The sequence below is a fragment of the Bombus fervidus genome, chromosome 15, assembly GCF_041682495.2.
Source record: "Bombus fervidus isolate BK054 chromosome 15, iyBomFerv1, whole genome shotgun sequence".
NCBI classification, from domain to species: Eukaryota; Metazoa; Arthropoda; class Insecta; order Hymenoptera; family Apidae; genus Bombus; species Bombus fervidus.
Window position 1 is genome coordinate 3,298,299 of NC_091531.1, and position 17,292 is coordinate 3,315,590.

A 17,292-nucleotide genomic window follows, 5' to 3' on the forward strand; every position below is an offset into this window, starting at 1 on the left:
TATTTGAAACTTGGCTAAACTGTTGTCAAAGAAATGTATTGTTCGAAACTTCTATCTCACGCTTTTTGAAACTTTCTCCGATGTAGCTTGAAAAAATAAAAAGGAAGGAAGAAAGGAACGAAGTGGGAAGAAGAACAATGAGTCCAGCTAACGGTACTAAAGACACATTCTACTAAGTTTTCTTTACCCTCTATTTCACAGTTTCTTCACTTTTCACTAGTCGACACGCTTTTTATATGCCCCCTTTTGTAGTTGCTTCGTCTTTCTTCATACTTTTCTCATTATTGCAGATTTCTTGGATTTAATATTTATCTAAAATAAGGTGTTGCATCTTTTGTAATTTCTCAGACAAAAATTAATCAACGTTGCTTTATGGTATCTCTTTTAATCTATCTTCCTTTATTTCGGCAACTTGAATGGGAATTTTCAAATTCCGAAAGTCTCCTCCAAACGAATATTCGCTTTAGAAAAGAGATGGGTACTGTGTACCGTATAGGTGTAAATTGTCTGGAGTTTTTAACAGTCTTCGCGCAGCCGATTGCGAAAACATTTATTGCTTTCGAGTATTTATAGTTTCTGCTATAGATACGTTTGGTTTAATCAACTACGTGAAAAAAGCACGGCGCTACAAAACATCGAGCTACTAAAATTTTAATTGTTCCACGATATTCCAGGAATAGATCGCCGTCTCCTTTTTACAGTAAACGTAGTAATATTGTTAACAGACAATAAATAATAAATAAATAATGTTTACTAATTAATAATTAATTCCTCTCGTTCGTTCGTATCGCAGGCTGATAATACGTTGACTGCCACGCGTGTTTTCAACGAAATCTCCTTCAGGCCACGAGTGCCGCGTACCAAGCGTACTCTGCTAGACTCCCACCGATATTTTAGATAACTTAAAATCTCTGCCCTAATTCGTTAGAGTGTCGAAAAGAAAAATGGAAAACTTATTTCTTAGTGAGTCAAATAGCAGTGAAAAAGAAAGCTTTCACCAGGCTTACACAAATTCGGATAGTAGCGTGAGGAAGAAACCAGACTTTCTAGAAATAAATAAATAAATAAATAGAATTACATCGTCTGATTCTGACTCAGATATTGATAAGTGCAATCGTAGTGATACCGAATGTAACGAAGATACTGTTGACGAGATTTTACAAGAATTGGTCATTGAGGAAGAAAGAAGAACTGACGATACCGAGGAAAGTACAATTCAATTTGGTGAATGGAATGAATTTAGTGGTCGGCAGAAGTCATTTCCTTTTCCCGAGACAGACGGCCCATTAGACAATTATCTGGCGATGTCAATCCATATGATGTGTTTGAGCTGTTCGTTGATGACGAAATAATAAACTTTCTTGTATCAGAAAATTGTCACAAGGAAGGATGTAAATATTACAAGATTTAGAGAATTATTAGCTGCAAAATTATTAGGGTTGTCTGAAAATATAAAAAATTCTTGCATTCGACGGAGTCAACATAATATCGCTGTTCGGAAAAATGATTCCGGAAGAAGCATTAGACGCTCATGCAAACTATATTATGCAGATAAAAGACGTCAGACGGACCGATCAAAGACACGGGAGAATTTAAAGAAAACAACAACTTATTGTCCAAATTGTCCCAACCAAACTCAGCTTTGTATAGAATGCTTCAAAGTTTTACATTCTAAATAATTTTCTTAATAAACCATTCTCGTATTACTTTTATAACAATTCAATAGTTTGATTACTTCCTGTGGAGTATCTTTTCAAATACCTACGACGATCCTTCGCAAGTAGTCAAATAATCGTCACCCGAATACGGGTGACACGACCCGACCAGAAACCTTGCCGTCACCCAAATGCAAGTGGCGCGGCACACTAATAACTTTTGGTGTCTCCCTAATATGGATGACGCGGTCCCAGTAGAAATTTTGGTGTCACCCGAATATGGGCGACGCGGTACACTAAAAACTTTTGGTGTCTCCCGAATATTGGCGACACGGCCCCAACAAAAACCTTGTTGTCACCCGGATATGGATGACAGGGCCCAACAAAAACTTTGCTGTCACCCGAATATGGGCGACACGGCAGTCGGCGTGTTAAACTACATTGTCGATTAGTGGAGCGCACAGATATCTGTGCGGTAACTCAGTCGTGCAATTAAGCATCGATGAAACAACAAAGATATTACTGTTCTTTGAAATACTGCGAAGCACCAGGAATTTCCGTCTTAACGAGCTACTCGGATGTGAAACGACTCGTTTCCCTTTTTCTTCGTCGAATCTCGTTAATCAATGGATCTGATTAGAACGGATCGATTTAACCTGGTATAATTGTTCGCCAGAACTGCTCGTTAACCAAATTCCCCAGCAATCTTTCATCAGCACCTCGAGTATAATAGACCGCCGTCTCATCTGACCTGGATTTCCGATCTCAGCGTCACTCGTGTAATCTCTTGTACTCCTGACACTGAGATCTTCTGTCCACATTTCAATTATGCCGTGATAATCATGCTAATGTTCAATACGTACAAGGCACATCGTCACACGTCCAAGATTTATCGAAACTACCGCTTGATACGTAACGCATTCACAGACCAGAGAATTTTTCTTTTTTGCAAAATAAATTGAAATGTAGAATGAATTGAAAATGAAACACGCGAATCTTATTGCGTGTATGTTTAAAAAAATAAATAATGTACGCACGCTTTGCACGATCATAACGCTCCGCTGCAGGAATTTGTCACACCACGTACTCGTGACACGCTTAAGGGCGATTTTTTTATCTTCAACAAAATACTGCACCTCCCAGCTACGCTCGTGACGCAAAGGTCTATCGGCTCACGTTGTCTGAATCAGCACGACCATCAATTTGAGCACTAGCGTTAACTACAAAAATTCCATGCCTCTCCTCTTGAATTTTGCAGTTCGAACTTACTTCTACCTCAGTCAGTGCTAAATTTATCGCTCGGAGCGTGTATATACACTTGGTGTATACACTTTGGGACAGTCTGTATCAAATAGAATGACTGTTATCAATATTAGAGACCCACGGTACTTGGAAGAATACAGGTACCCACAGACTTTTCGGTGTAAATGTACTTTCTTAAACTTCTCTTGGAAGAAGATGTGGACACTTAGTTTTCATAGAATATGCGTTAGTTAAATATATTATATGACATGTCATTAGGTGGTATTGACAAAATCCGCAATCTATTAGTTGCCAACCCAATACATTACCCGGATTTTTATGCGCGCATAATAAAATTGAAAGCGTAGAATGTAACAATTTTCCACCGAATTTCTACTCCTTTAACTATATTCCAAAAGATATGAAGTTGTATTATGGGTATTACGTTTCCTACGTCTATCTATCTGCGCAGAATACTAAGAGCTTGTAGAGTCGTGTCTGCAACTAAGTGATTGCGGATTTTGTCAATGACAAAATCCGCAATTAGTTGCCAACTTAGTTGCCAACTCAATATATGCATGTATGTACATATATATATATTTATGTATGTATTTCGTTTTATGAGGAAATGATAGATGCACAACATTTTCTGTTTCAATCTGTCGTTCCCATAGAACAAAACGGATCACGCGTGATTCAATAAAATAGTCTAAAAGAGAAACTATTGCGCGTCTATTATTTCCTCATGAAACGAAAGAAACTTTTCGGACGACCTAATACTTATGAAGGTGTACTGAATTAGAATGTTCTAAAACAGCGTCTTCTATGATTTTTTTTAGAAGGGAAAGAAGGAAATGAAGTTATTGAATTTTGAGGTATGTTTTTATATATATTTAACGAATACAAAAAATTTTTTTTGAAGTAAAAAAAAGATTATAACAGACTTTCTAAACCTATTTCATGGGCGAAAGATTCACCTCGTGATTCTTGACTGAAACAAAAAACCAAAAAAGGGTTAAATTACTATATATTTTTCTTCTGGGTGAAGTAAACAACGGCAGAAAAAAATGTGAAATTGAAAATTTTGACGGAGTTAAAGAAAATAAACTTTAAGGTGCTATAACAATTATTTAAATAAATTTTCTTCTGCCGTTGTTTAGTTCACCCAGAAGAAAAATATATAATAATTTAATCCTTTTTTGATGTTTTGTTTCAGTCAAGAATTACGAGATGGATCTTCCCCGCCGATTGAAGACTGCAGCAACAAGACGCCCATGAAATAGGCTTAGAAATTTGTTATAATTTTTTTTTCTACTTTAAACGAAATTTTTTTGTATTCGTTAAATATATATAAAACTGTACCTCAAAATTCAATAACTTCATTTCTATCTTTCCCTTCTAAAAAAAATCACAAAAGAACGCTGTTTTAGGACATTCTAATTCAGGACACCCTCTTATAAACATGATGCGTCGAGTTTACGCCAAATACGACACGTGGTCAAAGAGCTGTTAAATCGTAGGTAATATGTTTAGCAGTAATAAATTTTCTTGCTAGAAAGTAAATTGTCCCTTAACCACGGCGTAAGCACGTTTCTAAAGTGATTAGTGTGGCTTGCTATGCGGCAAATGGCGAAATAAGGAGAAGCGTTTCTTGCAGTTTGTATTTCTTAAGGGTAGCATTGGCAATTTTTGTTCTCTTCTTCAAGATAAATATCGATGAAACCAGAGTTCCTTTCTACCTTTTACTTGCTCCTCTAATTTTACATTCAGTGGAATTTTCTGTTTTTCACGATCCGATAGCTTGGCGTTTACGTTGCCGCGTGTGGCAAATTCTATTCAGCATAGATAAATGGAAATTGAGTTTGCCAAGTGGATGAAAGAGATGCAGCGCGCATTGTTGACGTTATAAGTACAGACAGTATTATTATGGAAATTCATTTTGACCAAGTATTGCATATTAGCGTAAACTTGACTAGCAATGCATTTTGATAAACAATTCGAATGCATCGATGAATGCGGTTCCTATGAAACCGTATAATTACATCCGACCATGATTATCTAATTAATTAATAAATCAATTTACTATAGCAAGTAGTAATTTTATCCGTTTCGCTGTTTTCCGATATAATACAGCGAAAATTCATTATAACGAAGAGTATAACTGTACTAATAATAAATTGCAATTCAAAAGTCGAAGGATGGACGACTTATCTTTCCTTTGAGAGTTAATAGCATCCGGCTGTGCGTTTCAATTAATTTCACATTGAAATTCTAAATGAGGTCTGAGCAAGCTGCTTCGTTTCTCTGTTGCAGAATCACCCCAGAATAGCGAAAAAAGAGTAAAGAGATGGGTTCAACGTAATTAACGAGGAAAAGTCGAGCGAACAGGAGGAACATGAGTATGATATTCGTCATTTGACTAGGACCATAAATCAGCAATATAAATTCAGTACAAAGAGAAAGAGAGAGAGAGAGAAAAAAGAAAAGTTTAAAAATAAGCGAAAAAAAAAAATAATGAATGGATTAGAAGTTCAGGAAGTTTTAAACCTTTAAGAAGAAAAAGGAAACGAAATCAAAGGGAATCACTTCGAAGGAGAGTACAAGAAAGAGGAAGAAGATAAGCGAAGAGGAGCAAAGAACAAAGACAAAGCGAGGACAATCTAGAACAAAGTTACCTAATTAAATTACAAAACCGACATACATTGATTATTAATAGATTGAATCGATTGTACGTATTTCTATTGACGACTGAGAGTATATATATATAAATATGTCTTCATCTATATATATTATATATATTATATATTAAAGGTTAATACGAGAGATTATTATGAATCATTGTTAATGTTAAGGGATATTCGATGTTTTAAAATATTAACGAAGGTGAATTAGTACGAGCTATGAAAAGCGAATATTTCGATTTTATGGATTGTATCGTCGATTTAATATTTAATTGAAAACAAGCGAAAAAAATGAAATAATTTCCTAACGAAAAGGAGAAAGTATAAACAGAGGAATTATAAGCAGAATAAACGATAAACGATTAAACGGTGAAATAAAAGGAAGAAATTAATCAATTTATGGAGAAACGATATTATAGGCGAATATAATTCGTTGTACTTGAGAAATATATAATTATATATGTAGATGTTAAAAATATACTGTTGTATAGTTGTATAGTATCCATGGGGGTCCATGTTTAAAGAGATTATCGAACAGAAGAAAGTTTGTTTTTATTGTTATCACTGGAAATAGAAGAGAAATAATAGCAGAGAAAAGAGGAAATCTTGAAAAGGAAGAAGAATCTTTACAGATAGAGGTGATTATTTATTTAGTATAAAATATCTAATATTTTATACGATGCTTTTATACTTATTTATTGCATTATTTTATTGTTTATTGTAGACTTGATTGTATAATAGTGTCCTTTAAATTATTTTACTATTTGCAATTTTCCTGATAATTTTTTTACGATAATTTTGAATGAAAATTAATTGAATAATCGAGGCATCGTAATTCTTTTAATAAAGACTATTTTCTTCTCTCTTTAATTTTATTTTTGTTAAAACAAAGCTTCGTTTAAAACGATAAATTTATGATTGCCATTGTCTCAGTTGCAAATTTATAAATATGTTAAACGAGTAAAATTCAATATGTAAAATTCTTATACACATAATCGATAATTATGACTTGTGAAGAATAATTATATATATTTGAATTTTATTACTACGACGAATAATTACGAACAATTAATAAAATATGTATCGTGAAAATTCCTATTGTATTATTAACATTGAAATATTCTGTTGTCATAAACCTGGATTTCTCATCATTAAAAATTTATTCTCACGAAATATATGCCAAGATATGAAACTTGAAATATGATGGAATTGTGTCCACGTTAAAAGTTTACCCTGCCTCGTCATACGACAACTATTTAATCATTTAATCACTTTGCATCAGTCTGAGCTTTAGAATACCTTCACGAAGGGGAGAATGCTGCTCTGAATTGCGAGGCCAAGGCGACACCAAGATGAATTTGGAAGTGGAACTTATCGCAGGGGTGATTAGGGGTGGACCACCCCCTAAAAATTTGCCCGCACCGAGGCTCATTAAAATCTTCATCGCTGGAGAACGGAATGGTCTTATCTGCTAATCACATTTTTTTATCGATATTCTGACTTGCTTATGTCTGTTTCCCTTTAAATGACACGTTTTTCTTTAAATACAGTTGCTTACGTTTTAGTATCATCACACATCACTGTCTTTGTACTTGTTGCTTTAGACAATTTTCCCCTAACTCAAACATTTAATTTCAGATCAGAGATTTGCATTTGATAAATAATTTGAAGGAGAGCAAAGGATGAAAAGGTTTCTTTGAAAAAGCAGAATTAGTTTTCTTTAATTGTAAGATCAGAGATTTGCATTTGATAAATAATGTGAAGGAGAGCAAAGAATCGGGTGAAAAGATTTTCTTGAAAAAGCAGCAGCAGAAAAATGTGTCATTTAAGAGATGCGTTTACTTGTAACACGTGTATCCTCATCATGTTAATTCATCAGGCACCAATATTTAAAGGATAAATTACATTTATGTATTTATAAATAATGCTTCTTCCCTTTTAAAATTCCCATTTATTTGCTTAGTACAGAAATGAAACACTTTTGATTCATGGAATTTATTAATGGGTTTTTAAATGAGGAAAGAAGAAGAGAAAAACGTCCACAGGAACTCTGGTCGAGTTTAATTAACAATTTCGATCACGTTTCTAACAATCTTTTTTAATGGTTAATGTGGCTGCAAACAGTAAACGAGAAAGGTGGAAACAAGGGAATATGATTATTTCTGATTCTTTCTTTCCGATATTATATTAAACGAGAGAAGAGAAGCTAAATAGGAAAAGAAAAATGTTTGTTGGAAATATCTTTGGTGTCTGATGGGTTAAACCAATACAAAACGCTTCGTTTGTTAATTTATGAAATAAATCGTGCAATATATGTTGGCGTGTATATTTGTTTCTGTGAATCGATGTGACCAATTAATTATTTTCTCAGTTCGTGTGTTCGTCTTTTGATATGCTTGTGTAGCTGTCGATTTTTGTTCACAATTATTTATTGAACCTGTCTGTCGAAAGGGGCTACGTAAACCTTGGCAAGATAATAAAATACAAATTTTCATTCGAAATATTTAAGAATAAATAATCTAAACGTCATGACTTTTCACATCGAATTTCATCTAACGATAAAACTTAGAAATACTTAATATTTTCATTATAATTTATTTACTGCGTTCATTTTATTATATTTATTAAATTTTATTTATTAACTTATTATTATTATTATTGTGTGATTAAGACGATTAACAAAGTTAATATTTAATTCTTATGAAAATATAAAGATATCGAACCCATAGGTATACGTAGCCCATCAATTTGCTTGCGTTTTAGACGACGAATTCGTTTCTCTCTGTACATACACGTTATTTCCTTTCGATATCTGTATACTTGTCACGAATGTTGAATGTATTATACATATACGTACATGTATATACACTGGTGTGCAAAAGTATTTGGATAAACAAATTCATATCACCTTTCTGTTGAAAAGTCTGGAATCAAAGAAATTCCATATCATTCTTTTATTTACCAGGTATGTAAATATGAAACCGGAATTTTTGTATAGAAAATACACGTTTATTGTATGAAAATGATTAAAAATATTTTATTCGAAGTATTGCCCATCGCTAGCTATACATTTTTCCCACCTGTCTGGCAATTGGTGGATGCCACGCCAAAAAAACTGTCGCCCTTTTGAGGCAAACCAGTCATCGAGCCATTTTCGTACATTTTCGTAAGAAGTGAAGTGCTGGTCAGAAAGTGCGTGTCCCATCGATGCAAATAAATAGTAATCGGACGGAGCCAAGTCTGGCGAGTAAGCCGCGTGCGAAAGTATTTCCCAACTGAACGCTTCAATCGTTTCCTTGGCCGGTTTTGCTGTATGTGATGATGGTGCATTATCATGAAGTAAAATTACTTTGTGTTGCCTTTTTTGATATTCTGGTCGTTTTTCACGCAAAGCTTGATTCAAATCGATCATTTGTTGTCGGTAGCGCTCGGTATTAACGGTTTCGCCAGGTTTTAACAGCTCATAATAGATCATACCCTTCTGATCCCACCAAACACAGAGCATTGTCTTCCGTCCATAGCGATTTGGTCTTGTAGTCGATGTCGGTGGTTCGCCTGGAGCTACCCATGATCTTTTACGCTTAGGATTCTCAAAATATATCCACTTTTCATCGCCAGTCACAATTCGATGGAGAAATGACTTTTTTTTGTATCTGGCGAGCAGCATTTCGCAAGTGGTTTTTCGGTTTTCCTGCTGTCTTTCATTCGGTTCATGTGGAACCCATTTTCCCACCTTCTGGATCTTTCCCATGGCTTTCAAACGTATGGAGACGGCTTCTCGTGTCACGTTTAATTGATCAGCGAGTTGTTGTTGCGTTTGAGCGTCATCCTCATCCAACGATGCTTGCAATTCTCTGTCTTGAAACTTTTTCGATGGTCTTCCACGTTCTTCGTTCCTCGCGTCAAAATTGCCACTTCTGAATTTTTAAACCACTCAAAGCACTGTGATTTACCAAGAGCATGCTCACCGTAAGCTTCGACAAACATTCGATGCGATTCTGCAGCAGTTTTCTTCAAATGGTAACAGAAAATCAATGCTGTCTGCAAATCGTAGTTTCCAGGCACAAAATTCGACATGTTCAACGCTATTACAAACTATGCTGTTGTATGAAACTTGTATTGTTCTGAGTCGAAAATGTTTGTAAGATGTCAACAAAGATTTTTGACATACATAACACAGTTTAGTGATAACTACATTATCAGCTAGGGCCATTTATAGGCAAATTCCGGTTTCATACTTACAGACCTGATAAGCACGTCTTTTATAAAAGAAAACATTATACTGTTGTATTTAATAAATACTGTTTGTTATTACATGTGTATTGTACTCACAATATGTAAGGGTGCCCTCAGACAATTAACAATATTGCCAATGTTTCAAGGTTCTCACATCATTGTATAATATTGACGACACTGTATTAACAATACATATTGATCCTTTTAGTCGAGAGTCTTCAAATATTGACAATATACAGAGGGTTCACGGTATTAGTTCCCAGCGTTTTTCTTGTAAACGATAGGCATGAGGGGAAAGTGAAACCGAGCTGAGATGAGAGGTGAAACTGAGGAAAGATAAATGCTTGAAAGTGAACTACACACTCGCGGTAATATCTTTCTCTCAAATGCAAGAATGCACGTCTATCTTGCAGTTGCACTGCTCTTTTATAAATGAAAACTTTCCTCTTATTTTGCATACATGGAATCCTCTCGAGACTTCTGCGAGAAGAAGTCTCAGGGTAACCATGCTCGAGATGATTAGTGTGAAAGATATTTTATATATACATATAATACAGTATAATGAAATTATACAATACAATATACAGTTTAATGAAATTATACGATATAATACAATATAATGAAATTAGTAGTAGAATATTCTGAAAGACAAGGAAAGACATAACGCAATAGTACATTTTGTATTTATGTTTCCTTTGCCTCACGTATGATAAATTCCATCAAATTATAGTTAAAATATCTTTTTAACTAACCAGTTACCCTAAGGATTTCTTTCGTAGAACAATCAGATAATTCTATGTATGTAAAAAAGAAGAAAATTTCCATTTTAAAAATTTGCTTATTTCCTGAAATTTGCTTTTATTCAAATTAATAGCGTGACATGATCTATCCTGTATATCGATAGTCTGACGGCTCTCTAACATGTCAAAATGAAGTGTTGGAGAGAAAATGATGGAAAACTTTTGCACCACACTGTATATTCTGCTCGCATGAACCGGTGAAGGCAACGAGGGGAAATTAATAAACTTTGTTAATCGTTGAATAAACCAGTTTGTCGATCCGTTTATTTGTTTGTCCGTTTGTAAAATTGTCCATTTTTCCCTGCCAGTGCTTTCATTCGATGTTCCCACCTACTTTATTATCGTTTTATTTTATCGCACTCTTCCTTAGTTCTGTTATATGAGCTGAGCTACGAAAACTATTCTGTGCAAAGCTGTTTCAATAAACGTGGATCTGGAAGATGCTTCTTTAAAGAGTTATCGCCGGAGAATTCCCGGTTTTTCAGGATCGTTGAGCTTTTACGTGCGAAGAAAATGAAAGAACGATGTCCAGGAGTAAAGACCATAATGAAAAAATTCTGTTCTCTACCAGTGAAGAAATAAATCTCGAAGAGATATTCTCTTTGCTTTTGGTAAAAATTATCGCTACCAAAAAAATTGCCTTTTTCCATTTAATAAAGAAATTAAATTTATTGCACAAGGATAAAAGAGTCGCACAGTCTCGCAGATATTTTGCCTGATTTTTATATTAATTTACTTAGCTACACTTTTTATGTTCTTTGCGATTAGAATAAAATCATTTTCAGAATTAAAAGTCGAATATATCATCGGAGGGATATTTTCCATTTGGGGAGAACCGAAAGCTTCATCAAGTTGTTCCAAGTAAAAGTACACGCGCATATGCTTCTTATCGATATTTGTTGCACATCCTTTTTTTTCCTTTTTGGGTCACGCCGTTATAACACTTTTTCTTTGTTTCTAATATTTCCAGAATTTATCGAAGAAAGGAAGCAATTATTGGAACTTGTCGGGCCTGAACTGCAATCGATTTACGACGACATGGGAATCGAGGTACGAAAAACAGTGGAATTTCCTTAATGAATTTTCCTTTGTAGCCCGTTAAACTCTAAAATTTAATTCAGTCAACGTTCCTTTGTAGTTTTTACCACTTTATTTCCAACTGATAGTTTACAGCTGTTTTATTCAAAATTCCCTTAAAATCAGCGTTAATTTAATCTAAAATAAATCGTAACGAAACATATTATTTTCTGGAAAAATCCGCGTAGATTTCAAATAATACAAATTTTGTATTTCATAACGTTGAAGGTATTTCATTTTGAAATAAAGTTTATTATAATAGAATAGTAATAATAATGATATTTATTTATTTATTTATTTGTACATCCGATTTCACGTTTATGACAAGGAGTTTCTTATTTTAGGGATAGTTATTCTTCAGCTTTATAGCATATGCAAATGTAGTATAGTAGATAATAATAATATAATATACTTGTATATGCTTGAATATAATATCAATATACCATAAAGTAGTATAATATTCAATTGTTCTTGTGGATGTCGCTGGATATTTATTTCCTAACGGGGTGTCCTGAATTAGAATGTTCTAAAATAGCGTCTCTTTGTGATTTTTTTTTAGAAGGGAAAGATAGAAATGAAGTTATTGAATTTTGAGGTATGGTTTTATATACATTTAATAAATACAAAAAAATTTTTTTAAAGTAGAAAAAAAATTATAATAATTTAACCCTTTTTTGGTTCTTTGTTTCAGTCAAGAATCACGAGGTGAATCTTTCGCCCATGAAATACGTTTAGGAAGTCTGTTATAATCTTTTTTTTACTTCAAAAAAAATTTTTTTGTATTCGTTAAATATATATAAAAACATATCTCAAAATTCAATAACTTCATTTCTTTCTTTCCCTTCTAAAAAAAATCAGAAAAAGACGCTGTTTTAGAGCATTGCAATTCAGGACACTCCCTTAATATCATTATTATGAGATTCTTAATAAAATTAATTGAAGTCTTCGATCATCTTTCATTTATTTTCTGTTCTTTATTTGCATGTTCGAACGACTGGTTAAAATATCGAAACAACTATAGGTCCTGCTGGTGGATATGCAATACGCAACGAATGTGAATCCTGATAGAAATCCATATTTAGCTGAACACTTTTTCGACGAAATACACGCAGCTTATCAACACTCGAGAGGTTGTTTCTTATTGGTAAGCTTTTGTCAACGGATAACTTCCGAAGAAAAATTTCTTCATTTTTATTTGAGACAGAGTTATGGAAGAGTTATTATTTTCCTTTTTTTTTTTTCTTCTTTTCTACGAATTTAATCCCATCTAAGTAACATTTTCACATTGCAATTAATACCTTTTAAATGAAATTATAATAAATACCCTTTCGTTTGAAGCTACTAATCGGTGACGAGTACAACGTAGGATGGGTACCAACGAAGCTCACTTGCGAAACGTACGATGTTCTTTCCAGTCACTGCGATAATATGCAAGAGTACTACGAACGCGACAGCAATGATCGCTACGTTCTAAAGGCTGGCAGGCGAGTAGTTACTTTTTACTATACCGTTGCATTGAAGTGGAATGCGCGGATGGTGAAGGCGTGAGCGAGGACAATAAAAAAGAAAGCTGCTTTTATTACTGCGAGTTGACCCACAATTTCCACTGTCTTCATTCGCTTTCTTCTTTTCTTCTCCTTTTTCCCCTATTTCCTTATTTTTCGCCTTATGAGCTAATAAAACGAATAATAAATAGTAAGCTTCATTGGAAATGATTTTACTTGCAGAACATTCAACTATATTCGAGCAATAACAGAGAATAGAGAATAGAAGGTAACAGTTTTAGAATTAAAGGGAAGATTCTGATATTAACAGAAGCGATCTAACAGATGGAGGCGAAGCTCGATGAATCCAAGTTCCTATCACGCAAATCTGAAATCCTCTTTCACGTGTCAACAAACCTTCATCAACTCTATTCTGCGTGAAAGTTAGTTCGATAACTTCGTTTCTACTCCAACTGCCTCGTACTGATCACGATAATGTATCTGATACTATAGTTCAGAAAGTTAGGAACATCAGAGTTCAGGAACGATATATAGATTTGAGAATTTCATTTTTATTCGAATAGTTTGATGAAAATTCAGCGACCCCTTAAATTTGATGCTCAGCGTACGTTTATTATTTTATAATATTTATAGAATCACTTGACAAGTACAATTGCTATTACACGATTTTTATAAGGGTTTCGCCTTTTCCTTTTTATTCTCACCCTAACTAATTCTTTTTACCAAGCTCACCTCATACCTTCTCTTTTAATAGGCTTCACGTTCGCCTTTTGTCAGCCCAGTTTTCGCATCTGCTCGAGATTTCCCTGTCACCTTGAACTTACTTTTTCATCCGTTCCAATTTTCATCCTTCCCTTTCTTTCTTTTCTCTTTTTCCCCTAGTCGTTCCCTTCTCCGCTTTTCTAAAGCTTCCACAATTACTTTTGTCTCGGCTGTTCTTTCACTCAATTCCTGCCGCTTTCTGCTGGAAATAATACGCTCGTACCGTGGGCTTCAACCGGCGATTCCATGGAACAAACGAATAATTTTGATAGAGAAGAGTACAAAAGTTCACGCTAGTATTCTGTTCCACGTAGCCCCGTGATATCTTTCGCCAAGCTTGGGCAAATTTTATCCGAAACGCAGTTAGAAGATAGGAGCGTGAAATAGTAATGTAAAAAATAATTGAAAATTGAATATACTATGGAATATCGTCTACGTTGGAAAAAATGAATTCGCAGATTAGGAACAGCGGAAGACGATTGGCAGAATTCGGAACCAACGATAAGGCTGGCGTTGAAGAAGGCTGCGGAAGCTGCAATTTCGCAGCAATGTGACGACGAAGAAATTAAGAATATATTGAAGAGCACTGCGGAGAGACAGCTGGAGTACGCTTTGAGTAAGCTATTGCTAACGATATTTCCAAAATATTAACGCATATTTGTTTCTTTGAAATTCAGTTTATTAGAAAAGAAGAATACCGCAAATTGTTCGATCAAAGTGTTTATCGCTGCTCCCTATACACCTAAGTGTAGGACATCTGTTAGGCGAGTGTTGAATTCCATCAGGGAGAAATGTTGTATCTTCAAAGCCAGGCTCGATCGTCAGGACATTGACAAAGGAGAATGTGAAATTGCTGCCTGACAGCGTTACGCCACACGCTGCTTCTGCGACGAAACACGTCGTAACGAATGTTGCTTGGGATGTCCCATAGCACCAGCTTATTCACTAGACAAAATGACTCGATGATTGGATCTTGTCCTGAAACAGCATTTTCCCGTGATGGAATGCTTCACTTACCTGATAGATGGCTGAAAGGTATAGAGAGCAGTCATCGGACAACTTGCTGCATTTTTTAAAAATGAGACTTGAGTTTCATTGGAAAATTTGGATTATTCGTTTGCACATCTGATAGCTGTGAAGAACCGTGTATCTGTAGTTAGAATCTTAATTTATTTTAATAAAAATAGTTTGGCACGAGATAGTCTACTAAAACACCCACCTGCTGTTAACATACCAGGTCTGTAAGTATGAAACCGGAATTTGCCTATAAATGGCCCTGGCTGATAATGTAGTTATCACTAAACTGCGTCATTGATGTCAAAAGTCTTTGTTGACATCTTACAAACATTTTCGACTCAGAACAATACAAGTTTCATACAACAGCATAGTTTGTAATAGCGTTGAACATGTCGAATTTTGTGCCTGGAAATTACGATTTGCGGACAGCGTTGATTTTCTGTTACCATTTGAAGAAAACTGCTGCAGAATCGCATCGAATGCTTGTCGAAGCTTACGGTGAGCATGCTCTTTGTAAATCACAGTGCTTTGAGTGGTTTAAAAATTCAGAAGTGGCAATTTTGACGCGAGGAACGAAGAACGTGGAAGACCACCGAAAAAGTTTCAGGACAGAGAATTGCAAGCATCGTTGGATGAGGATGACGCTCAAACGCAACAACAACTCGCTGATCGATTAAACGTGACACGAGAAGCCGTCTCCATACGTTTGAAAGCCATGAGAAAAATCCAGAAGGTGGGAAAATGGGTTCCACATGAACCGAATGAAAGACAGTAGGAAAACCGAAAAACCACTTGCGAAATGCTGCTCGCCAGATACAAAAAAAAGTCATTTCTCCACCGAATTGTGACTGGCGATGAAAAGTGGATATATTTTGAGAATCCTAAGCGTAAAAGATCATGGGTAGCTCCAGGCGAACCACCGACATCGACTACAAGACCAAATCGCTATGGACGGAAGACAATGCTCTGTGTTTGGTGGGATCAGAAGCGTATGATCTATTATGAGCTGTTAAAACCTGGCGAAATCGTTAATACTGAGCGCTACCGACAACAAATGATCGATTTGAATCAAGCTTTGCGTGAAAAACGACCAGAATATCAAAAAAGGCAACACAAAGTAATTTTACTTCGTGATAATGCACCATCATCACATACAGCAAAACCGGCCAAGGAAACGATTGAAGCGTTCAGTTGGGAAATACTTTCGCACGCGGCTTACTCGCCAGACTTGGCTCCGTCCGATTACTATTTATTTGCATCGATGGGACACGCACTTTCTGACCAGCACTTCACTTCTTACGAAAATGTACGAAAATGGCTCGACGACTGGTTTGCCTCAAAAGAGCGACAGTTTTTTTGGCGTGGCATCCACCAATTGCCAGACAGGTGGGAAAAATGTATAGCTAGCGATGGGCAATACTTCGAATAAAATATTTTTAATCATTTTCATACAATAAACGTGTATTTTCTATGCACAAATTCCGGTTTCATATTTACATGTTGGTAATTTGTCAGAAAATACATCTCTACCAGATGATTCCTTTTCGATCCTCTGTCACCCTGGAACAATCTTTTCCAGAGCTGGACGAAACAGGCGATGGTGTAATAGCTGTGACACGTTCGTGGAAAGGCAAGAAAGCTGCCAGAGCAGTGTCTTCGTTGACGTCTTTAGTGAACAGTCGTCTCCCACCTGACAATATAATCAACGTTGAAGTAGATCAAAAACAAGGTGGAATTAATCCTGACAATAGGTCGCACAAAGGTTACCTGGCCCATCTTTGTCGCCTTGTGATGAATCGCGTGCAGAATTTGGTAAACGCCTCCATCGAGGCGGACCCGGAGATTAAAAGTAAGAAGAAAATGGTGCAGGAGATCTACGCGGAGAGTTTGATGCATTTGGCACTTCTCAGGCAAATTACACCTTGTGAGGATAACGAGAACGTGGAGAAGATCAAGGAGTTTTTGATAGCTGGTGAGATTAATAATAACAATTTTGATGTTTAATTATGAACAGTGGTTCATACGCATCCCAATTGGCTTTGATTTAATTTTAATATCATAGTTTTATTATTCGCTTAATGTTAGGCGAATTCGTTAAAACGATATTCAAATGTAATTCATTATCAGCGAATTAAGTTTTAATTTGTTCCACTATACCTGCGCAAGCCTTCTAAAGCGAAAGAATTTTTAACGCTGAACGCAATGGCAAAGATTTTAATTGAAACATTTAATTCCTCGTCTCACGCTATCCGGAGGCATAATCCTTTGAACGTTTGAGAATATTAGAGGCAGACGCACGTGCACAATTTCTCGGCAG

At 35.3% G+C, this 17,292-nt stretch overlaps 1 protein-coding gene and 1 long non-coding RNA gene across 2 annotated transcripts in view; both read left to right on the plus strand.

Moving 5' to 3' along the window:
* Window positions 1-17,292, plus strand: part of LOC139994967 (protein qui-1) — a 41,665-nt gene that overhangs the window by 17,999 nt on the left and 6,374 nt on the right. Inside the window, exons 2-8 of the mRNA XM_072018064.1 lie at window positions 5,211-6,216; window positions 6,861-7,039; window positions 11,585-11,664; window positions 12,713-12,835; window positions 13,030-13,175; window positions 14,417-14,574; window positions 16,555-16,947. Coding sequence (XP_071874165.1) covers window positions 6,931-7,039; window positions 11,585-11,664; window positions 12,713-12,835; window positions 13,030-13,175; window positions 14,417-14,574; window positions 16,555-16,947 — 1,009 coding nt within the window. The 5' untranslated portion in view covers window positions 5,211-6,216; window positions 6,861-6,930. The remainder of the gene's footprint in view (window positions 1-5,210; window positions 6,217-6,860; window positions 7,040-11,584; window positions 11,665-12,712; window positions 12,836-13,029; window positions 13,176-14,416; window positions 14,575-16,554; window positions 16,948-17,292) is intronic.
* Window positions 3,678-4,158, plus strand: LOC139995120 (uncharacterized). Its single transcript, XR_011801874.1, has 2 exons — window positions 3,678-3,772; window positions 4,114-4,158. It is a non-coding gene; the product is annotated as an uncharacterized lncRNA (long non-coding RNA).